The following is a 17,383-nucleotide window of genomic DNA, read 5'->3' as shown; positions in this document are numbered from 1 at the left end:
AAACACAGCCACCAATTTCAAGACAATAGAGAAGTATTGGTGCTCTCCTGCACACATTGTCCACTTGTGCGCTCCAGGGTTTGGAAACCCAGAGGCTATATTCAGGTTGTTGGGGCAGCTGCCAACAGTCAGTCACTGGGACCAGTCTAGAAAACCGCAGTCTTTCAAAAGTTTCACAAAATGCCAAGTCCAATAGGGAAGATGTTACCTATTACATGATTAGATGTTGTTAGGTTTTATTTTTCATTTCAAAGGAAGTAAAGAAGTGGGAAAAGGTACATGAATGTGGTGAGGCTGACAGTCCTGAAAGCAACTGGTAGTGTGCCTCTCAGAGGGTAATATAAACTTCCAGAGGTTTTTGATTGCCTGTTGCTTCCAGGGAAATAGTGGAATTTGGTGAATTGTCTTATCTTTGAGGGGAGAAAGACTAGAGAAATCAAAGGAAGGACAGAAACAGAATTATGTTGTAGCTGATTGCAGTCTGATTGATGTTGGTCAAATTGCATCTGAGTAAAAAGTATTATGTTTAATTTTCCCTTTAAATCATTTCCACTTGAGCCCTAGCAGGTTTGTTTCTGTGGATAGAGCGTCAGCCTGTGGACTGAAGGGTCCCAGTTTTGATTCTGGTAAAGGGCACATGCCTCAATTGCAGGCTTAATCCCCGGCAGGCTTGATCAGGGCTCATGTGGGAGGCAACCAATCGATATGTCTCTCTCACATTGATGTGTGTGTGTGTGTGTGTGTGTATCTCCCCCTCCCTTCCACTCTCTCTAAAAATCAATGGAAAAATATCCTCGGGTGAGGATTGGGGAGGAAATTATTTCCATTTGAAATTCAGAATTACCTGCACTGTTCAAATCAAATATCTGTGGCTGCACCTTTGGGAGTTTTAGAAAAGAAGAGATGAAACTGATACGTAACCCCTCTGCCAGGACGCTGACCATGCTCTCTAATGATACTCTATTTACTTCTCTAGTTTTCCCTTCCGGCAGTGATGGAGTGTAACATGAGGTGTGAAGCTCAGGTGAGGAGAGTGGGAATTTCGAATCAAACCCACAATCCTTAAAGTTTTGACAGCAAATAATGGACCTATACACCTGTCAGTCCCTTTGGCTAGACTCTTGATTTTGGGTGATGAGATGGAGAAATCCATAGGGTGTTTAAATTCATTTTCACATGATTACTATATCCTCCTGAAACTTGTATCTGGACCCAGAGTCAGGAGAAATTATAAAACAAAATCAAGCAATCCAGAGCAAACACAGTCTCCTTCAACCTGAATTCATAATACGCAGCACCACTGGGCTCCTCTGGCAGCTGCCAATTTCTTGTTCAACCCTCGGGTCCTTCGAAAGCCTTTCCCTGGGCTCAGGGAATTAGAAAGCAGATTTGTTCTTATTGTGAGACTCAGTATGAGTGATAGGGGAGAAATTAGGTTTCTAATTTTAAAAAGCAGCATTTGTGACCCAAGAGAAGGGGCCAGAATATGAGAACAAGACCTGTGTCTAACATTCCACGTTCTAACATTCATTATAAGAAATGTCAACATTCAACGCTCCATCCATACTCCCAAGCTACTGTGTTTTTCTTAGAGAGGTCTCCCAATAAACCAGGAGTACATTTCCATCTTGAAGGCAGCTATCGGTCACCTGTCACCCTCTTGTCTTGCTCTCTCTCCGCACTGTCCTATCCCAGTGTTTCTCAGGTGGGATTTCATGCTCACATCCTTATCCAGCAGTTCAACTATTATTAGCTTCAAAGAAAACTGAGACTCTGTGCACATGGCCCCCTGAGCTCATCAAGGACAGCTTTGTAGTTCTCTGAGCTGTGGGGGTCTCTTGGCTGGGCGCAGGCTGGGGAGGCAGGATGCAGATGTTCTAGCCCAGGCCCCAGGGCCAGCCCCGGGCTGGTTACCTGTGAGGCAGCATCGCAATGTGCTCCTGGGACACCCGACAGATATTTTTTGGAGCTGGCACCCGACTCTTCGTGGAACCCCGTGAGTTGATTTTCCCCTTGTATTTCTTGGGGACAAATTGAGGGGCTGGGGCTGCCATCCAATTTGCATTACTTGAGAAAGTATACCTAGGAGATGTGAAATGGGCCGGAATGGAGACATTAGGTTGAGTCACTGAAGTAGCTCTGTAACTGCTTTTATTTTTTAGAAACATATGCTAAAACCATAGCTCCCACTTATTTCTGAAATCTTCAGAGCAGCCCAGAAAGCACAAAGTAATCTAGAAAAATTATACTAATAGTTGGAGCAGCTGGGTGCAGGAGAGGCAGAACATGGGCCTAAATTCTCCAGGAAGTTGTTTTATCCTTACACATCCCTTTGGTTAACTTAACTCATGTGCCTGCCTCATTACAACCTGAAAACAAATGTCCTGCATCTTGGAAGATGTAGGACAGATGTGTTTAACCTGATGAGAATAATCAGGTAGAGCAAACTGACATTCTAGTGCTCAAGTTAACTCTCATGTTGGCAGAGAGCCTTGAAATTGTGAGTGACATTGTTATAGATGCTGCAATTTTTAGGGAGCCAGTAGGACTCTCTATTTAGGACATAAATCCAAAATTATTTCTAAGTTTAAAATTTATAAAGACTGTTTAGGAACGGTATACACTTCTTTTCATATTGTTTACCAGCATATAACCTTAGCATTGGACTGGGATTCATAAAAAGAGAAAGTCTGAAAGTAAGATAACAATTATCCAAACAAATAACACTTTGAAACACATGTTGAAATGTAATTATATTTGTGAACCAAGAAGAAAAACTGGAAATTCTCAAAAGATAAACAATTAATTAAATCTTTAAGTTTTAGGCTACAGTAGTGCAAATTTTATACAATTTCAAGTTTTTGGTTTAAATATAAGAATAGACCAGGTCACATATGGCAACTATATTTAATGTGTTCTGTTTTTTTTTTTTAAAGTTCAACCCAGTCAAATAGCCTTTTCTTTGGTTACCATGGTTAGATAAACCAGTTTACTTTCAAACAATTGTTTTGAATATATAGACACTGACTGAGAAAGCATCTGAGAAAACTGTTTTACCAAATCAATACTCTATCTGAAATGATGGCTAACAGATTCAGAGCTCAATATTAAAAGTGGATGAACTCCTTCAGACACCTGTGTTGCCAGCTATTTTACATTGTTCAAATTATTCATACCAGGTCTTTCCAGCCCAAAGTGATCATTGACAACTGCCTTTGAACGTAGATTTTTAAATCCCAAGCAAGCCTTAATTAGCTAGCTAAATCAGACTAGGATCGGATGATACACTTAAGTAGCCAAGGAGATAGAGTTTTTTTGTTTCTGTTTTTTAATAGACAAGTTTCCTTTTTCTGTAATTCATAACTCCCTTGAAAATCAACTGGAATATATCTCAAACCAAAGTCAGTATAAGTGAGCAAGAAATGTCAAAGTTCCGAAGGGAGGAGAATGAGCAGAGCATGTGGTTTCTAAGCCGTTACTGCTAGGGTTATCAGTGTCTGTTATCAGTAGCTTGGGTTCTCACGTAGGTTGAAAGCATTTTCTAGGAGAGCCCCTTAAAAAATCCCCAATACCTCTCTTGTCTAGAGCTAATGCCAAAAAATATAAGAAACTATATTCTTAGGAATGAGTTTCCTGCCCTGAGTGTGACTGTAATAGAATCCAGTCTTTTAGTTGAGCTTCCTAGCAGAAGGGGCGGGGGGTTTGGGGGGGAGAATTGTAATGGTAGTGATGAGGGGCTTCTCTGAATAGCTGATTCTCTAGGAAAACCCTGATCAGCCATGGTCCATTTATAAAATGGTGATCAGCAGGAAATTCCTGACAAGCAACCACTCCATCTCAACCAGATATAACTGATTGATTAGGTTATAGCTCTGCTACCGTGAGCTTCACAGCTGAAACCCAAATCCAGAGTCAGGATAGACAAGAACACCAGAAAAATTATTCCATATCCACACTCATTACCAAGACTTTTGTTTATCAATACCTTATGTCTTGATTGTAGACCATAGTAAATAAAAGTACACTGGAATTCAACATTATTTAATTTGATATTAAGAAGCCAAACTCAACTAAGTTTTGAACACTAAGGGCCATATTCACACAAGCTAGTAACATTGAAAATCAGCAGTTAAGCTTACATTTGGAAACACATCCAGACACCATTCAGAGGTTGGATGTCTTTTTTGATTTCAGGTGTTTGCAGAGCTCTTTTTTTAGCATCTATTTTAAGATAGCCTAAGAGTTTAAGTCTCCATGGACACAAAATGTACCACAATTCAGAAACTTCAGTAAGGCACAATGCAAAAGAATCTTTACTACCACCCTCAAAGCTTCAAGACTTTTGGTTTTAAGGGGGATAAAAGATGCACATACAGCATAGCAGACAGATGGTAAATTGAGGTGAGGCATGACAGGAGAGAAGGCTAGGAGGAGACCCAATTATTGGGACCAACATTCCAGAGCTCCACTTAGAATAAAACAAGAACAATGGACTTCAACTGATTTTATATCTATGAGGACTTCCTGAGAATGATAGTTGTTATTCTTTGATTAAAGACTGAAAGGAAACTATAGGGTAGACTCTTACAAAAGAATAAGTATTAACCTAAAGACAGAGAGATGTATCACTTAACTTCAGCAGATCCCTTCCAGTCCATAAAATGGAGGCGACACCCTGAAGTGATCCCAACACTACCATCCTCAGAGTGTTTGAACCAGTTATGTAGTCCTTCTCATAGCCTTGATTCTTTAATCGACATAACACAAAGCATGAACACCTGCCCTTATTTCCCTCTGAAGGCCCATGCATTTAAAATAAACCAATTGATGTGGACAGGTAGTCAACCTGACCTTGATTATCCAGCGGGTTGATTAATTAAGGATAGATCATTGAAATGATCCAGAAATTTTTTTGTAGTTGTTATTTTCCATCTCTGCTCCCAGCCATATCTCTTAGCAGCTCCTACCTTGAATTTAAACTGACTGACTTTCATTTCTGCTCCCTTTGGCCATTCTTTCATGGAGGTGTTAACAAGCCCAGGTTACTAACAGGGCAAAGGAAAGTGTGGGTTGTAGTGTTTGGCACCAGGGAAACTGAGGCAAACTCGAACACATTGTGAATAATCATCTCATGAAATAAATTAATTATATTTGCAGAAAGTCAGCCTCCTGCCAAACCATCTGTTTTCATCATGAAAAATGGAACTAATGTTGCTTGTCTGGTGAAGGATTTCTACCCCAAAAATGTAAATATAAGTCTCCAGTCATCCAAGAAAATAATAGAATTTGACCCTGCTATAGTCGTCTCTCCCAGTGGGAAGTACAGTGCTGTCAAGCTTGGTCGGTATGAAGATTCTAATTCAGTGACATGTTCAGTTCAACACAATGAAATCTGGTACTCCGCTAACTTTGAAAAGATGGCAAATTCTTCAGGTAGGTCGTATCTGGCCTGGGGTCTGGGATTGTGGAGAAGAAAAGTTGGGGAAAGGGAAATAGCCACTTTGAAATGTAAACTCTTGAAAGATGGCTCTCAACATGGTGTCATGCTAGAAACAAGACATAGGCCCAACTATACCCTGTCATTTGCTGGGAAATTGAACTTTCTCCATTTCTGAGCTGGAATCTAAGATAAAATTCATCTGTTTCATTGCCATCTCTCTTCTTCACCAACAACTGTCTCCTTTATACTAATGATTATCCTACTCCTAGACTCTGAAGTTAAAAATCCAAGTGAAGTCTAATCTAGTGTGAAGCCCAAAACAAAAGGCAGCCCAGCCTCTCATGGGTTAAGAATCCTAGTTCTTCCTACCAATTAGAGGCATGCCTGGATAATGGCTTCATGGTGTAATGATAGCAAGCCCTAACTGGTAGAAATGTTGGCTGTGCAAATAGCTGTATGACCTTAACCAAGTCACACCTCTGGTCCTCAGTTAACTTCCTTAAAATCTCCAGTTTTAAAACCTAAAATCCTTTGAGCCTCTTGGTTGCCAATGTAAGCTTGACCACTTCTGTTTGTTCCAGATAATCTTAAACCAACGAAACCTGAAAAAAACCATCATATTTCAGAGATCTACCATAAACCCAAAGGTTAGTTGAAAACAAAGGACCAGCTTCACAACTGAGGGGTAAAGCAAACTCTGGGGCCAAAAATCACCAGATTCCAAAAGAAACAAAAACCATACTCGAGCCCAGTTGGTTTCCTCTGACTCTCCAGCAGACATTGGGCTGCAAGCATGGGTTTCCAAAGCTTGCCTGCCGAGCTGGGTGTAAGCAGCAGCCTGTGGTCACTGAGACACCACGCTGGGCTTGCAGACCAGGAAGAATAATGGTGATCTGGGGCAGGCTGGTGTCAGTGTTGGGGGCCCAATGCCTGGAAGGGAATTTATTCTCTCAAGGAAGCCGCCATCTTCACTCTTGTTCAACCACAGTTCATGCCGAGAAGGTGAACATGATGTCCCTCACAGTGCTGGGGCTCCGAATGCTGTTTGCCAAGACTGTTGCTGTCAATTTTCTCTTGACTGCCACGTTATTTTTCTGTTAAGGTAAGAATTAGCTGCTTCTTATTCCTACCTCCACCCAAACTATGCTGCACATGGGGAGAAGAGCGGTTTAGAAATTATAAGAGACCAAGAAGCATTGGAAAGGGAAAAATACATAGACACATATTTCAAATTAATGAGGGGAGTTATCTCAGATGCTCAGCATAACAATACCCCACTTCCTGTTAGCCTTTATTTCAAGCCAGACTCAAACCCATTGTGTAGTATAATGTAATTCCAGTCAAATAACCCCCACCTCCAATGCAGGAACTAAAAAATTAGAGCTAAATAAGGAGAATTAGTCTTCTTCACTTGACTATTTTTGTTTATCTGGCCATGGGACCATTGGTTACTTACAAAGCCAGCAGTAAAGCCTTATCTAAAGAATATTCAGGGGGATCAGAATCTGTCTTTGCCCAGACAAAGGGTATGCCAGCTCCCAATCCTTAATCATAGGACTCGGATATGTAGACCAGCCCATCACTGAGGTGAGCCTATACCCACATTACTCATGAACAGCCCACTACTAGCTATTCAGGATGCATATGAAGTTGAGGCTGAGACAGTAATTATTTGCCAGACATCACTTGCATTCCCTCTTCATGTAAACTTAGATATGAAATTCAAACCAGAGCCTAGGTTTTCCTACAAAGCTCCTTCTCCAATACCCCCAAATACTCCTCAGTCCCAGATCCCAATCTAGGAACAACCCTAAACTTAGAGTGTTTGATCCTACTCAGCCTGCAAGCATGCCCAGTCATTCCTGAACAGGTGACTGTTTTACCAACAGCCCCAAGGACACAGACCACACTAGGAGTCAGAGATCTGAGTTTCAGTCCTGACTTTGTCACTAGCTCACTACGTTACCTTAGCCAGATTGCTTCACCTCTCTCAGTCTGGGTTTTTGCATCTGTAAAACAAAGAGTTAAGAATGACTGAGAGCATATGGGGTTTCATGACTTGTGCCAACACTGATACACTGATAGTGATAGATGAACTATTGCCATGTGTAGAAGGGAAATAGCCATAATTGATTAGTGATGACTGCAGTGGTACAGCCACAACCCATACCGGCCATCCCCAGACCAGGTACAGCTATGATTCCTTCCAGCACTGATGGTCTATGACTCTACATCAACTCTGACAACTTTCCTTCACTTGCAGGCTGACAGGCAGGAGACAGCTACACTTCCTGAAAGAAACCAAAGCCTACAAAAGTGCTTCTAAGGCTTCTGACTTCTCAGTGATTCAAGTTAACCCGCCCCAGCCTTGCTTAAATGGCTGCTTCCCAAACGAGTTTCTCTTTGAAGGCAACAAACTCAGCTCATCCTCCAGCCTCGTGGAAAGACAAAGTCCTGGGGGGTAGAGTTATGGTCCTGAGTGCTTTATATGCTGCTTTATAAATGGATATAGAGATAAAAGGGGACAGAGGGCTCATTTTTTATTTCTACAATTGATACACTTTGAAAATGGTGTCTTGTTCCTTTTACTTTCTTTGCCTTCAGGACTAGAAAGTAGGAGCCAACAGGTTCCTAGCTCTGTTCTCCAAGAGGAAAGCAGACTCTGGGAGGAAGGAGGCAGGTGTCCTTTACCTTAACATGAAAGGCTCTGCTCAACCCAGCACTGGATGGGCCCCAAACTGGCATCTCATCCACAAAAGCACTCTCTGCTCTTTCTACTACTTTACAAACAAAATTACATTTGACTCCCTAACACTCTCCGTGTAGGCAGTGCGGGTATTTTAATATCATCTAAATACTCTCCAAGTCATTCACAGAGATCAGAGTAAGACAGAGGAAATGCACTTCTTTCTATTAACTCATTTAACAAACATGAATTGACTCCCTCTAAAATTCCAGGCACTGTGCTGAGGGTGCAAAGATGAACAAGACAGGAGCTTGCCTTCAAGCAACTTACTATGTAGGTATTTTTGGAGGGAGGGATAGAAATGAGAGCCCTAGATTTTCCCTGTAGAAACCGTGTATCCACTCTCTCTTGCCTGCCAGTCTCTGCATGGAGAGTTGGAGGTCACTGGACACTGGCTCTGGCCTGGGCCCTTGGTTTGCATGGCTTTCTGCCATTCTACTCTGACCTGTCTCTGTTGTATTTATTAAAGCACATTGTGTGTGCCTCACCTCTGGCTTTACCCTATTGTGACCACCACAGGCAGAAATTTACCACAGGGCGCTATGAATTCACTGTTGGTCAGACTAAGCTTATTGGTCAAACCCCAGCTTCCTGAGCCCCCAGCCTTCAGGCTTTCTGCCTCAGGGGCCCAGCCCTGGGTTTCCTGTTGTTGCTGCTTCTGCTACAGCAATTCACAACAGCAGTGTCCCCAGGATAGCCCATGAGCTCTGCTACTCCCGCCTCAGCAAGGCCACAGCTGTTTCCAGGTGCATGCACTTCGGTAGCAGAGCCCTAGCAACCCAGTATTGTGGTTTCCTCAGCACCCACATGGGTGTCAAGTGGGGGCTTATGAGGTTACAAGTGAAAGAGCACCCCTCACCAGCAACTCCCTTGCCATCACCATCAGCAAACTCCCACATCATGTCCTCATAGCCCAAATCAAAGAAAGGAGGCAGTAGCACTGAGTCAATGGGGTGAGGACCTAAATGGATAAACCAGGTCCGTCCAGGTAAAAACCATGAAAAGATTCCACACAACTTCATCTTGTATATGTAAAGAATGCTTGTTTCCAAAACATTCACACCTGTTACCTTGAGTCACATTAAAATGTTTCTCTGAAGTTACTAAGAACAAAATATCACATTTCATTTTTCAAATGAAAAAAAAAAAAAAAATATATATATATATATATATATATATATATATATATATATATATATATCTCCCTCCAAAAAGGTCTGTACCTTGTCCAAAGTCATCCAGTGAGGCAGGGATATTATTGGGAGCAGAACCAAGTTATCAAGTTCCTCTACAATAGCACACTGCATCCCCCAAACAAGAGCTAGGTATTGACTTGACGTTTCATAGAGACCAGATTGTCTAAATACAGGATTATCCTTTATTTAGCATATGAATGAGCCAGCCTCTGGCCCACTTTGATCATCAGAAAAAGACATCCTAGCACATCACAGGATTATAAATTTCTTCCACCAACAGGAGCCTTCAGAAAAGATTGAAGGCAGGAGCCAGATGGGGCTGTGGCTGCCTTCAGATCTGGGGCCATCACACTGTGAATTACAGTTTCACAGGCAGCATCACGAGAGCCCTGAGGGAGACTGTTACACACTCAGTAGGCAGCAGAACAGAAGCCCTAGAGGCTGAGTCATTTGCCCAAGGCCTTTGGCTCCTTCACTCTGTTCTTTTCCTTCCTCTCCACAGTGACTGCTCTTCACTTGTCTGTTTTAAAGCCTAGGCAAACTGCTGGCCAACCATCAACTGTAAAGCCGCCTAGGCTGCAGCGGCAAGAGAGAGCCCTAGAAAGGCAGCACAGCACCCTGGCTCTGTCATTAACCAGCTATCCAACCTTGGGAACATCCTTCATCTCTCTGGGCTTCGGTGTATTTCCTATAAAACAATGTCTGAGACTTCCACTACTTCTAAGATTACACATAATAGCTCTAATAGTTGTCATATGGCAGAGAATTCAGTGGAGGTAGAGGAAGGGGACACCGACTCCCAGGCTGGGGGTGTATCTATTTTGACATCACGTAGTTGGTTTCCCCGAGGTAATTCTCTTCCCTGGAGACACCACTGAGCTCCAAACTCGGGGACTTTCAAGCTAGAGTTCTGGGATTCACAGACACGTTTCTGGGAACATCTCAATGCTCTTCAGTGAAAGAAAAATATTCCCCAAATGAAGTAAGTGAACTGGAGGTGTCAACGGGCATCCAGGAGAAATAAAGTGGCTCTGCACTAGAAGACACAGAACAAATGGTAAATTGGGGGAAATGTGTTTAAGTAGATAACTTTGAGTCCAATTTGATTCTTAAAAAGAAAATAGAACAGTTCACAAGAATGGATAAGTGATGGAGACTAAAATAAGGACACTTCTGATGGGCTCTCCTTAGACTGGCCTTTCACCTGCATCATGCTGATACCCTCACAGCACACGCAGCACATACTTGTCATGCCCACTCTTTATCAGGCATGACCTGGGTGCCGGGGACACAAAGATGACAGTCCCTCAGACATTCAGTTCACCTTTCCCTACAGAAGGCGCTCAGGTAGCAAGGGGACACCGAGTCAGAAATGGGAGATGCTCTGCTCCATCTGAAGCCAGCGTGCTCCCCTGGATGGGACAGGCACCTTATTATTCAGCAGACAGGGTAGGGCATCTATAAGGCCAGCTTGGCACACACGTGACTAGGAAGAAGTGCCATGTCCAATGATGTGAGCTGCTCCGAAAGGCAGGTTGTGCTGGGTTTGTGCACAGACTTCCTGGGCACCTGCATCACCGTGGTGGGCTCATGGCACAGTAGTAAGTGGCGCTGTCTTCAGTCCTCACTGAGGAGATCACCAAGTGGAAGGTTTGGTGGGTGAGACTGTGCTGCACGGAAAACCGACCCTGAGTAAAATCCGCATCACGGGCCCGACTGTTATCCCTGTAAAGGATAAACTGAAGGGAATGATCTGGCCTTTTTCGGTACCAGTATAAATCTGGATTTAAGTACTGGGTGTCATAAGTACAGAACAGTGTCACCTCACTGCCAGTTGCCACTGTCTGGTCCAGGGAATTCTGGGTCACTTTGTTACACAGCATGCCCTTGTCTGTGAAGAGAAGAACCGAGGAAATAGTGAAGTCCTGCGCCCCCAGCCACCGGGTGCAGCACAAGCCCGCCCGGAGGGAACTCAATGGGCAGAGGCAGGAGAAGGACCCAGAGATAAAGGTCAGAGGCAGAGAATAACTGGAAAACTAGTGTAAGAGAGAAAGACGCCAAGCCGTTGAAAGTCAAAGAAAGGGAACTGGGCTGGCAGAACAAGAGGAACATCAGCAAGTGAATGTACTTACAGAAAAGCAAAAGGCTAAAGGCCACAATACAGATCATCTTCTTTTCATGACAGAGCAGAGGGTATAGAAGGAAACGGGGTCCTGAAACCTCTGAGACCATCTTAGGGCTTCTGACAGGAAGGAGATCAGAAGGAAATGAGAGGAGACAGGCAGCCCTGGCGGTCACGTGACTGAATTACTCCCTGAAGCAAATGCTTCCAGCCAAGGAATCGTTGTTGTTGTTATTTTGGTCCTCAATCCATCTTGAATGAGTACTTTGGTTAAAAAGAAAAGAAAAGAAATTACTTTTTTAAAAAAGACAGAAATAGAAACTGCAAGCCCAACAATCACATGCTTAGATATCAAATTGCTATAAAAGTGGCCTACCCTCCGTTTTTTTCTTTTCTTTTTAATCCTCATCCGAGGATATTTTTTTCCATTGATTTTTAGAGCGAGTGGAAGGGAGGGAGCAGGGGGAAGAGAGAAAGAGAGAAAGAAACATCGACCATCGACCATCGATGGGAGAGACACATGGATTGGTTGCCTCCCACACACACCCCTAGCATGCGCCCCTACAGGGGCTAGGGAACCTGCAACCGAGGTACTTGCCCTTGACCTTGACTAGGAATTAAGCCCGTGACCCTTCAGTCCTCATGCCAACACTCTAACCACTGAGCAAAACCTGCCAGGGCTACCCTCCTTTTCCATAGCTCTGATCACAGACCGCGGTTCCAGGGTGTGGTCACACTCTGGCCATGGCAGCACTGTAGAGGGGCACCTCACACAGCTGTGCGCACTTGTACTTGGTAAATGGAATAAATGAATGAGTACCTTAGACAAGTCCCTTCTGCTTCTATGTAAAGACAGGGGTGAGAGGGATGGACAAAGTCACATCTAAATCTGTCTCAGCCCTGAATTCTAGAAACCTGTTACTTCTGTTTCTTAAGGACTGCCTGACCTGGGAGGGCTTGCTGCACCTCTCTCCTTGGGCCCTTTGCAGCACCCACTTGTCTCCAGCTGAAAAAATTCTCCCCCAAAGCAGAGCTTCCCAATGGGCACACTGCGTGAGTGGGTACAAGCTTGCTGAGACAGTGCTCTGTGTGGCCAATGGGGTCTGGGGGACTGCAGTCCCTGCGGCCAGCTCTCCCAGCCACATCCCATACGAATGCTGTTTTCTGCAAAAGTCAGGACATAACAACAGTTGGGAAACACTGCCCTGAAAAATAGAAGACTGACTCATTCCTCCAAACCTAGGAGTGTACTAGCAGTAGTTCTAGGAATTCCTTTGACTCCCTTTCCCCCAATTCATCTGCAAGTTCTGTCCTTTCTGCCAGGGTGTCCTCAAAAATTGTATACATCCTTTAACAGCTGATAGTTCAATTTTGAAAATGAAATGAACTTTAGTAAACACTGCCTTTATAATTATTCTAAGTGTGTAAACATTTTGGGGGGGACACCTTATTAATCTCCAGTCCATCCATTTTTCTCATCTCCTGGACACCATCATCCCTTGTCAGGACCACTAGCTGGTCCCCTTGCTTCTGCTTCTGTCTCTGGGCAACCTCTTTTCCAGATATTTATGGAATAAATCATGATGCCAGCTGGACCTCCTTTCCTGGGCCTGTAACTCCCTGCAAATGGTCTGATCCCTGCCTCCTGCCCAGCCTCCCGGCTTGTCCTCTCCTCCCTCTTTTACTCCCCCTCAGCTGCTGGGGCCTTCCTCCAGTCCTCTATCTGCCTCTCTTTTCTAGCTGCCTGACACTCTGGTCTGAGTTCTTCACAAACCTCAGCTCAAAGAGGCTTTCCCTCAAAGAGGCCACCCCAAGTAAATTAGTCACACACACACCCCACCCAGAGTCACCCTCAATTACACCTCCTTATTTCCTCTCACATTTGTTATTTGTTTCTCCCGTCTCACACCAGCCCCCAACATGCACACACCATAATGTGAGCTCCATGAGGGCAAAAACCTTGTTTATCTTTTCACTGATATATCCCCAGCCCCTAGCATTGTGTCTACCACATAACTGACAATCAATAAATATCTATTTGTAGAACAACAGAATGCAACTTTGTTCACTTAAAAACTCACCATTGGCATGGAGAAGTTTTCAGATTTAGCAAATAAAAATGCAAGACACCCAGTTAAGTTTGCATTTCAAATGAACAACAAAAATTAGTCATATTTGGGACATATTTGTACTTTTAAAAAGTAGTCATTGTTTATCTGAAGTCCACATTTCACTGGGCATGTTGTATTTTGCCCGGCAGCCGTAGGCATGGAGAATACCAAAAGTGAACACGAGGCAGTCCGAGGTCCCACCATGAACGCCTCCCAAGGGGGCTGTCCCACTGGAGCAGCTGCTGCCCAGGCCTGCACTGCCGCCTGCAGGCAAGGGTCCCCTCCACAGGGACCCAGCCTTCTGCTGGCAAAGGCCATTTAGAGCTTCCAGGTCTCTGACACCCATGGGCTCTGCCAGTCCCCACCCAGGCTCCTGGTGACTGTCCCTGTTCTAAAGGTGTTGCCCAGCCTTGATATTTATAAGAAAGCCAAGTATTCCCGCCTAATCTGGGTGGTAACAGTTTTCAAATTAAACTGCCATTCCTCTTCTGACTGCCCCCCCTCAGTTACATCTGACTACATCTGGGAACAGAGAAGAGGGCTCCAGATACCCTTACAAAGAGGAACACACCCTCCCCTAATGCTACGCATGGAAGATTCAGACACTGAGACCTCCTTCAGGTGGCAAAAGCATGACTCTCCCCACACGGTGTCCTCCCAACACACCTTGAAAGGCATCCCTTTAGGAAAGCCACCTCTCAGAACTGCAGCTCAGAATCATGGCTAAGAGTGAGGCTCTGTCGTAGAAACAGAGAGTAGATTGGTGGTTACCAGGGACTGGGATTGGGGCATGTGAAGGGAATGGGGAAAATTTGATCAAATGAGTACATAGTTCCAGTTATATGATTAACAAGTTCTGGGGATCTAATGTATAGTCTGATGATTATAGTTAATCATGCTGTATTATATACTGGAAAGTTGCTAAGAGGGGAGATCTTAAATGTTCACACCACAAAAAAGAAATGGTGATTATCTGACATGATAGAGGTGCCAGCTAATGCCACAGTGGTAATCACTTTTCAACATATAAGTGCATCAAATCAACCCATGGTGCACATTAAAATTACACATTGCAATATGTTGATTACATCTCAATAAAGCTGGAAGAATTAAAAATGTAATTTTTAATTGAAAAAAAAAAGTTGGGTTCTAAAGCTAGACTGCCTGTGTTCAGATCAGCCTTAGCATTTACTTTCTGTGCAACATCATACATGACCTAATTCTTCCAAGCCTCAATTTCTCCATCTGTAAAATGGAGATAATAATTATAGCTTTCTAACAGGGCTATTGGAAAATTAAATGAAATAACACATGCAATGCAGCAGCAAATAATCTAGAAATGTTAGGCATTGCCGTTGCTATTGTTTTTTATTAAATAGATTGATGAATATAGTTCCTGAGAGCTTTACTCTCATCAAAGATGTTCAGAGAAAAGATGCTAAATGAATCTGAAAAGGAAAGTTGAGAGATCTGACAAAAGACATGTTGATCAATGGCAAAAAAAAAAAAAAAAAAAAAGGTGAACCACATCTTTAATTTTCTGTCAGTGCTGCAAGCATGTCATAGCGCTCTGTGCTCCCCCTAGACCTGAGCCAGCTGTGCTCTTCCCAAATCCCTAAGAGCATTGGGAGCAAGAGAAACGCTCCTGTAGCCACTGTCCTATGTCTTCCAGAAGTTGCACAGGCTTGTTCATAAGAGACCATAATGTATAAACAAGTGGCCCCCAAAGTTTCAGGGTAAGAAGGACTCTCAATGCTGAGAGGAGGGAGGGTGGAGAGAGGTAGAGAAGGATATAAGGGGGATAAATGGTGATGGAGACTTGACTTGGGGTGATGAACACACAATAGAGTGTACAGATGATATAGTGTAGAATTGCGCACCTGAAACCTGTATACTTTTATTAACCAGTGTCACCCCAGTAAATTCAATAAAAGGGGGAAGGAAAAAAGCCCTCTCAAAATTGAATGATCTATTACAGACTTACTGCCCTTGAATTTCTCTACCACGTCTCCTTTAAACCTACTGACATCTGAAGCCTGAGCTGCTCCTCAAAGCCGTGCGTGCCCTGGACTGCCTCTCAGTAGCCAAAAACCACCACTCAGGAGGGGGCCCTTGAACCTGGCAGGGTCCAAGGGATTTTGTAAACAAGGCTACTTTTGTCCCACTGCTTGGGTCTTGATTACTATTCTCACCGATAAAAGGGACTTTTCTCCCAATTTCCTCTGAGGTGGGCAGCTTTGTTTTTGACCTTGTAGCGCCCTCTACTGCTCTAATTAGCCCATCTCCGTAAGTAAGTCATACTGGATGTCGACAGAAAATAGGTCAGGGGAGGAAAATATTCTTTGTTCACAGCTTAAGTCAAACAAAGCTGCTGCTTCTGTTCCCATTCCCCTTTCAACCCTGAGATTGGCAGCTGCTTCTCGGTTGGCTCAAAGGGCCCATTTTCCCCAGTCACTCAAAAAGGACTGTCTTTGAGAATATGAGACAACACCCTAAAGGGGTAGGTTGACATTTGCCTGGCAACAAAATACTTAATGCAATAGCAAAGGGCACAGGGAAATCTCTTTGGCTGGATATGGACAGTGCATCTCTTTTTCATGAGAGACCAGGAACGTGACTGAGAAGGAAAAGCTTTAATACATCTGCATGTATGGGAGTGAGTGGTCTAGAAAAGAGTTTGTGCATCACTTTGTTCCTGCACCACATTCCATTCCAAGACCCCAGGAGGCCTGGGCTGATGGATAAAGGAAGCATGCTTGGGAGGGATTGACATCCAGCAGTCGTATTCCATCCCCAGGACCTCTGTTTTGGGGAAAGGTCTTACTGAAGGACCTTTGGGCAAGAACAAGAATGAGGAACTTTACCGTGGTTTGTTGCCCAATGCCCTCTACCAAGCTGATGTTTGAAGGAAAGTTGTGAAGAAGACAGGATGCTCCATGGTATTGCTGTTGCCACCTCTGCAAAGCCTGTGGAAAGAAGAGTCTTGGTCCAACCAGGTCAGTGATACTTTTCGAGATGGGGCTGTGAGGAACCTGGCCTGACTTTTGCCAACCAGATTTATCAAGCCTTCTATAAGGTTTTCTCTCCAATTATCCCTCAGAGCGGGGAGGACAGACAGGTTATATCTCAATTACCAAGAGTTGGCAATTGGTTGTGGCTCTCTAGAGCACATTGTTGAGAAGGATTGTGCGGCCATATTTAGACTCAGAGGGAAAGAATGATGTGTCTATTAGCAATATCTGCCATGAGAGCAGGAGCAGCAGGTAGCACCACACTGTTTTGCATTTGCCATCCCTGCCCTGGATGTCATTCCTGTAATGAGTCCCACGGAGAAAGAATAATCAGAGCCAACTCTCTGCTGGATTATCCTTTTAGTAAAGGAAAATTTTAAACTCTCTATCTTTCCCTTGTCTTTCCTGGGATCTAATGAGCCATTTCCCCCACTATCAATTGTTGTTGCCTGCAGCCTAAGAAATTAAATGTTTTAAATGAATTAAGATGCTCTATATCTCTCACTAAAACCATAAACTATGCACCAACACCAATCACCTCCCTGGAATGGTATAGCCACTGTTTATCAGGAATAATCATACTTGGGTTGGTCAGGAGACCCTCTAGGGATGGGGACTACTCAGGCAAGGTCCTTATTTTCCTGAGTCACATGAAGGAAGCGGCAGAAAACAGTACTGAGACTCAGGTCTACCCACCTATCTAACCTTGAGCAAATTTTTCCCTCAGGACTTCAGCTTTTTCATCTTCAAAATGAAG

General features: G+C 43.7%; 1 protein-coding gene and 1 gene segment (V, D, J or C); both read left to right on the top strand.

Moving 5' to 3' along the window:
• The window catches only part of LOC118679424, a 58,467-nt gene extending 49,176 nt beyond the window's left edge, over nt 1–9,291 (top strand). Inside the window, 4 exon segments of the C gene segment in view lie at nt 5,158–5,433; nt 6,022–6,087; nt 6,429–6,542; nt 7,704–9,291. Of these exon segments, the coding sequence occupies nt 5,158–5,433; nt 6,022–6,087; nt 6,429–6,541 (455 nt within the window).
• The window catches only part of LOC118679427 (T cell receptor alpha chain MC.7.G5-like), a 298,506-nt gene that overhangs the window by 207,435 nt on the left and 73,688 nt on the right, over nt 1–17,383 (top strand). The gene's annotated exons all lie outside the window — the stretch shown is intronic.

Source organism: Myotis myotis, unplaced genomic scaffold, assembly GCF_014108235.1.
Source record: "Myotis myotis isolate mMyoMyo1 unplaced genomic scaffold, mMyoMyo1.p scaffold_m19_p_1, whole genome shotgun sequence".
Classification (NCBI taxonomy): domain Eukaryota; kingdom Metazoa; phylum Chordata; class Mammalia; order Chiroptera; family Vespertilionidae; genus Myotis; species Myotis myotis.
Note: the sequence above shows the minus strand (reverse complement) of the source record. Positions and strands in the feature narration are given on the sequence as shown.